General features: G+C 50.8%; 2 protein-coding genes across 2 annotated transcripts; one reads left to right on the top strand and one right to left on the bottom strand.

The window, feature by feature from the left end:
* Nucleotides 1-703: 703 nt before the first annotated feature.
* Nucleotides 704-2733, bottom strand: LOC122391046. The gene is made up of 2 exons (XM_043384578.1): nt 2254-2733; nt 704-1922 (listed from the first exon to the last, which is right to left on the bottom strand). The coding sequence occupies exons 1-2, from the start codon at nt 2552-2554 to the stop codon at nt 1117-1119; spliced, it is 1107 nt and encodes a 368-aa protein (XP_043240513.1). The 5' UTR covers nt 2555-2733; the 3' UTR covers nt 704-1116.
* A 588-nt stretch (nt 2734-3321) lies between these two features.
* Nucleotides 3322-4225, top strand: LOC122391047 (cuticle protein 10.6-like). The gene is made up of 2 exons (XM_043384579.1): nt 3322-3427; nt 3633-4225. The coding sequence occupies exons 1-2, from the start codon at nt 3419-3421 to the stop codon at nt 4083-4085; spliced, it is 462 nt and encodes a 153-aa protein (XP_043240514.1). The 5' UTR covers nt 3322-3418; the 3' UTR covers nt 4086-4225.
* Nucleotides 4226-6897: the final 2672 nt, after the last annotated feature.

Raw genomic sequence — 6897 nt, 5'->3', positions numbered from 1 at the left:
CAACGATTTGCTTACCTGATAACGTTCCTGGTAAGTACTCATTACTCAGCGTCCACAACATATATACACATAGCACATTCATATATACTTGCTTACAATTGGTAAATGTGGTTGTGGCTAAGAGGTAAGATACTGACTAAAAATAAAAAATAAAAATAAAAAACTGAAAATGGGGGCACCACCAAAATGAAGTGGACGAAATCCGTTGAGTTTTTAATTTTGGGTATAGGTAGGGGCACCACTTCGATTCATGACCCTCCCCTTGGAGTTTTCCTGGATCCGCCCCTGGTCTGGCCTGACCTCAGGTCACAGATATGAAAATTCTGAGATATACAAATTGCACATACTGTTACCGTAACTAAAGCCTGAAGAGAAGAAATTGATCGGTCAAAAACTCTAGCTCTGGCGTGATTGCAAACTTTTCTGAGGTAGGGTCACCAAACCGCCTCTGGTGACCTGACCTGAGGTCAGATCAACTCAAAATTTTCAGAAATGTTGCATAAAAGCCTTTTAGAAAAAGCCAGAAAATTTGAGCTTCCTAGCTCAAAGCGTTTGGGAGATATAACCAAAAAACCTCAGGGGGGGGGGCTCCTGAGGCCCCCCCCGCCAGGAATAGGGTTAATTATTGCGCCCGTTATTTTTTTTAAAGGTATGAATAAAAAGTCGAATAATATGGCCTTAATCGATTGAAGGATGCTCCTGCTTAGTGCTTACGAATGTTTAAACGGTCACCCAGGAATTAAATGCCTCGTCTGGATGATTGCCTCGCAGTCAATCTACCCACGAGGCATCTTTATAAAGGATGAGAATGGCTGGCGGCTGGGCCTGAAAAACGGATAGCTGAAATTGGTGGTCGATTTATATTTAATTGTAAATCATCCATGTTGATTTCGATTTTCATGTTTCTTGATATTGCTGAAACTGACTTTAGAAGTCGGCATTACCAGACCGAGCAATTTCACGGAGCATTGCCTGCTTCAATATCGAGCAAAGCATGCTCAGCTAACAGCTTGAGCTCAGCCACCCCTCATTTTTCTCGTCTAGTGTCCCATTTCGCCAATCGCATCGGACCACCCCGGTGTTGAGCCCCTGTGCGTCAGGTCTCAGTGGTGCCATCTACCGTCCGTTGAGCACTGCCTGCTCGGCAGGGTCTTCCAGTTTCAGGTTGCACAGATGTCGCCTGTGTTTCTGTCTGCCCACCAGACCTCCGCAGCTCAGCACCACACTGTTGTGTCGACCCGTGCCGTAGTTATCCGACTCTCGCTCGAACTGAGCCTCTCCCATGAGTTGTCGCGTGGTGGGTGGAACGACCAGCGGCGCCCTCTGCTCCGTTGTCCAGTTGTGTCTCGAGCACCAGTCGAGTCGCGGGGGTCGGTACCGCCGTTGAATCTCCGTACTCAGACCGGTGTGAGGGACGGTTGGGGTGAAGTGATGCCAGTGCGGCTGGGGTACGGCCTCCTCTGGCACTATTGGGTCACCAGTGAAGGTGTCCCCTGAAGGTGCGTCCCGGTAGCGCCGAGCCGCCGCCGCGCTCACCGGCTGGAAGTCTTTGCTCGTGGTGGAGAGGTAAGGGTTCACCTCTCCGGCTACACCACTGGTGGCGGTGAACACGTGTCGGGGAAGCACGTCCGTGGCCGGTCGAAGAGCGCACGGTCGGTAAGGAACGGCCGTCAGGGGGGCGCTCAGGTGTCGGCGCGGCGCGAACGCCTCCGAGTACTCCGAGAAACGCGGTTTGGAGGCGGGCAGGGAGCAGTTCCTCAGACGCTGTTCCACCTCGCCGAGATACTCCACTGAGCCGCTGGGAGGGGCCGGGCTGTAGACGGGCTCCGGGTTCAGACACCGGTCACGCCGTTTGAATGTGTACGACTCGGCAGCGGTGGATAGAAATCGGTCACTAGAGAGAATCTCGGAGACGGCCAAATCTGAAAGGATCGCATATTGTGATTACGACGCACAGTTTACTTCAATCAGTTGAGTATGCGGGATTTATGAAGCTATTATAACAAGAGAGGGTCGTAAGTGAAAGAGCTCATCTATCCAGCTTCCAGTTCAACGTTGATTGGAGTTGTAATTATGCGTAAAGGTCACGTCAGTAGCGAGCTGAGAATACTGTTTCAGCAAGTCCTGATAATCCACCTCCTGGTTATTTCCCGTCCCATTTGTACAGCTTTCCACGGGTGAAGAGTAAGTAATTACAATAAACGACTCTTCACTGGAATGGTATTGCGTAGCAGCACTTTGTATAATACTCACCTTGAAGGTGGTCGGGCAGAGTTTCGTACTTTGTTCGCACGAGCACCCCATCCGTGGCCAGCTGGTGCGCCGGTCGGCTGCGCAGGCCCATTTGCTGCGCCGTCCGCAGCGTGGACGTGCACGGCACGGGCGCCTCCATGGCGGCACGTGTGTCGGGCACGTGCGGGCACGGCACGTCCGGAGGGCCGGGGCAGCCGGCGGCCGGGTGCTCGTACGGTTCTCCCGACGATCGATGGTGTTCGAGTGGTGAGCCAGGACGGCGGGCCTCGCCCGGGGGTGGGGATGGATCACAGCAGGCCATCAGAGACACTCACTGGAGCACCACTGTGTCCAATCAGCCGGTATTGGGGATTGAAATGACCACAATGACTCTACTGGTATAAATATACCTAAAATAAAATTAGCATAGTTTACATTCTAGCCTACAAAACAATATAAAATTAGTTATTCGAAGCATTCGTATCAAATCATTGCGAAACAATCCGATTGGGACCACAGAAACTAAGAAAATTGTCCCGTTTTTTATCATCTCGTGACAACCACCGAATGCCCCACTAGGTTACAAACCCAAATAAGGAACGAAACTATCTGTATCAAGCCGTGACTGAAACATAACCAAAAGGACATAAAAGTAAATATATGTAGTTGTCGTAAGAAACTGCATGCTCAGCGATGGGGGTCGAGCCAGCGTGGCTAAAGATCGGAACGTAACGATGCGTTTCTGTCACTCTGCTGCTGATTGAGCATATTGTACCACCTGAGTTTACCTACGAAGAAGTTGCGGCTGCAGCATCCGTTTTTATTTGTACTGCTGGTTTCGGGCACATTACACACAAGTGAGTACATTAAACTTTAAATTGTCTGTCAATCACGGAAGTCGTATCTGACAAACACGCAACCACACAGACAGTTGTCTAACCGCAGACACATTCACACATCCACGCGTATATTTGTCCATTTAGCCAGCCAGGCAGCCAGTGTAATGTGCAGTGTCACGCACTCGGTCCCACGGCTCTGTCTGTGCCGGCCCGGGCGGTGGCCCTAAACGCTCCGACCTCGGCTGGGCGGCCAGTGGCAGAAGGCCGATCGTATATAAACCACTGCAGAGTCGGCACCAGGCACAGTTCTCTCTGCTGACGCACTCACAGCAAACAACGCAACAACCATGAACAAGGTGAGAACGGATGGTGCACTGCAGGAGGGAATGCGCCGCAGTTGTATTTGCTAACTGTTACAATTGTATTTTGAGCATTAGATATAGCTCTTGTAAGGAGTTTTTCAGCTCAATTTTTACAAGAGAACTTACTGCTTTTCCACGACACATGCACAAAAGGTGAGTGTTAAAAGAGATGTTTAAACGTGTTCGTTTTGTTTCTCAGTTCTTCGCCGTGCTCAGCCTGGCCGTGGTGGCCGCCGTGGCCGCGTCCGACGACCTGGACCAGAGCGAGTCGGTGGCCGTGGCCACCACCTACGGCTCCGGCTACGGCTACGCCGCCCCCGCCGTCTACGGCGCCGGCTACGCCGCCCCAGCCTCCTACGGATACGGCTACACCGCACCGGTCGTCAAGAGCTACGGCTACTCTGCTCCGGTCGTCAAGAGCTACGGCTACGCCGCCGCCCCCGTCGTCAAGAGCTACGGCTACGCCGCTCCCTACACCGGCTACAAGTCAACGCTCTACTCTGGCTACGGTAGCCCCGCCTACAGCAGCTATGGCTACGGCTACGCGGCACCCACTGCCTACGGCTACGGCCGTGCTGCCTACGGCTACGGCGCTCGCCCTGCCCTCTACTCTGGCTACGCGGGCCTGACTGGCGCCTACGGCCTGTACTAGAGTCAATCAAAGTCTGCTGTGAGCATCGACCGTGGAGCTTGTTCTTGTGTGTTGTGTTTGCTGATGAACTTCGATCTGGATTAGCGAGGTGTTAATCTCGAGTTTTCCGATCTCAATCAATATACTTTTCAATTCATGTACCCATTAGTTTTCTCACCAACGAGAAGAGAAGGACGCAAATCCCAAATGGTTGCAGTGGCCTAGCGTTTCCATAGTTATTTTAAAGTGACCATCTCACCTTCACATTAGTTTTGACTTGACAGAGATAGCCAAATAGGAGTCCCTGGCTTGCAATTACCGGTTTGGACACTCACAACATCGAGAAATACTTTAATTTCGAGATAGGCATTTAATTTCAATGTCTGGAGTTTTCGGATTCTAAGGGATTGATGCATTTGAATGCCCCATTAGAATTTGTGACGTCAGCACAAAGGGCTAACGATTTTTAAATCATATACTAAACCACAGATAACAGTAGTACTACTGTTATCTGTGACTAAACCCTTTGGTAAAACGTGGTATATGCTGCTTTGCGCGCAACATCTGCCGCACTTTTAGGATGCCAAATTATTGCTTCAAAATGGCGTCACAGGAACAGCGGAGATCCCAAAAAATGAGCAAAAGTTTAAGTGTAATATGTTGAAAACCGGTGAATATTTTTCGGTGAAATTTGGTATATATTCGTTTTTGCTCTTTCTGAATCGAGCGACAGCACTGTTATGCCAATTAATCAACTTAAGGTGGGAGGATCCCATTAAAGGACTTCAAGTCTTCATCTTAATCGTTAACAATTAATTACAGGGTGTTCATTAGCAAATGATATAAAGTAAGCCCCGCTGGCCGCTGGAGGCACATACCTAATATATGTATGTTTCAACACATAAGCAGCACACCGTTAGATTGACAAATCTTGGACCTTTGACATCACACACACGAAAGTCAGTTGTGACACCTCGGTTGTCTACAGGAGGTGCTCGAAGTGCCCTCCTACGCGCGGCAAGCTCAGTCATGACATTCGCTCCGTGCACCTTCTTGCATGGGATTAGCTTCTGTGGACTCGTCGGTGGCTATAGGACTGCATCCTTTCTGATGGGTGCTTTTGTTCGTATAATACAAACCACTTCTCATCACTTCATATCATTCATTCGAACGATTCTTCCGCTTGGCTGAGCCAGAAGGTGCACGCTTCCGATACCATGCTGTCAGTGGAAAGATCGGCCACGGTATGGTTTTGAGCTCAATGTCTTGCGGATAATTATCCATACAATCCAAAAAGACACTTTATGGTCTCTTGAAACCTTGCGAACGTGAATATTGCGTAGATTCTGAAAGAATGCGAGACTGCCCTCACCTCCTCCCATAGGCGGCGGAACGATTTGAGACAAGGGGGGGCACCATGGCTCAAGGAGCCAAACCTAGGGTACCCCCAAATCCTGTTTTCTCATCGGATTTAGGCCACTTATTTTTCGTCACAGCCCTGACACGATGATTTTTTTATTATTTTTTTTTTTTACTAAACGAAAATGGCAGTTCACCCCCGTATGCAGGGGTGTACCTAATTTTATATCTCTTTGTGGGGGCATATGCAGCCACCCACAATCCTGAATTATGCCCCCACAATGATGAAAAAGCACCCACAAGTCTTTTACAAGGCTGCAACCGTCCTTTCGAGAGCACGGTGCCCTTCGCATGCTCTAACGGCCTCCTCCTGACCGTCTCGCGTTCATGGATAGCGTTTTTAATCACTCGGCGCCCTTCTGGGAGAATGGCGCACTTTTGACAGCACCGCGCCATTCTCATGGTCTAACGGCGCCCTCCTGACCGTCTCGCGTCCTTAGGTCTCTGTTCACCGTGCATCCCTCGACTATTCGGCGCCCTTCTGGGCTCTCAGCGCCCCTGAACCACATATAGCGTTTTCAATCACTCGGCACCCTTTTACGAGAATGGCGCCCTTTTCATGATCTCAAGGCGCCCTCGTAACCATCTGGCGCCCCCACGTCCCCACCAACGTAGCACTACTGACTGTGCGGCGCCCTTCTGGCCTCTTAGCGCCCCTGGACCACATAGCGTTTTCAATCACTCGGCGCCCTCCTAGGAGAATGGCGCCCTTTTCATCGTCTCACGGCGCCCTCGTAAGTCGTAACCGTCTGGCGCCTCCACATTTGGTGCCCCTCCTACTGGATGGCGCCTCTCTACATATTTTTTACGTCCTTCCGGTCAGTTTCCACTTTTAAGCGTGTATTTGCTTAGTCAGACACGTCACTTGAAGCGCCATTCGGCTAGCAATGTTATCAAATTCGGTGTTAATTTAGGCTCCCACATAAAGAATATCGCGCCCCAAAACGGCCTGGCGCCGGGTGCCCCTACAGCTGGGCACCCACAATCATTTTAGGAAAATTACACCCCTGCCCGTATGTGTGGTTAACTTTAAGCTGATCCTCAAGTACCTATGTGTTTGTCTCTTCCTTATTGTCGTTTGATAAATTCCATTTATCCTACATGTATAATTCCCAAGAAGCCATCGCAGTACTAATCAGTGGCGAATCCCAGGGTGGAGGTCACATGGGTCATGACTTAGGGCCTGGGGTCACCACATGCCTGCCAGGAGCACCACAGGCCCGCCAGGGGTGCCAAAGGCCTAGCAGGGGCACCACGGGCCTGTCAGTGGCACCACAGGCCTGCCAGGAGCACCATCGGCCTAGCAAAAGCACTACAGGTCTTCCAGGGGCACCACAGACCTGCCAGGGGCACCAGAGGCCTGTCAGGGACACTATCGGCTTCGCAGGGGAACCACCGGCTTCGCAAGGGCACC

Source organism: Amphibalanus amphitrite, unplaced genomic scaffold (assembly GCF_019059575.1).
Source record: "Amphibalanus amphitrite isolate SeventyFive unplaced genomic scaffold, NRLGWU_Aamphi_draft 000419F_arrow, whole genome shotgun sequence".
Lineage (NCBI taxonomy): Eukaryota > Metazoa > Arthropoda > Thecostraca > Balanomorpha > Balanidae > Amphibalanus > Amphibalanus amphitrite.
The sequence above is the reverse complement of the archived record's forward strand: the minus strand, read 5'-3'. Positions and strand labels throughout refer to the sequence as shown.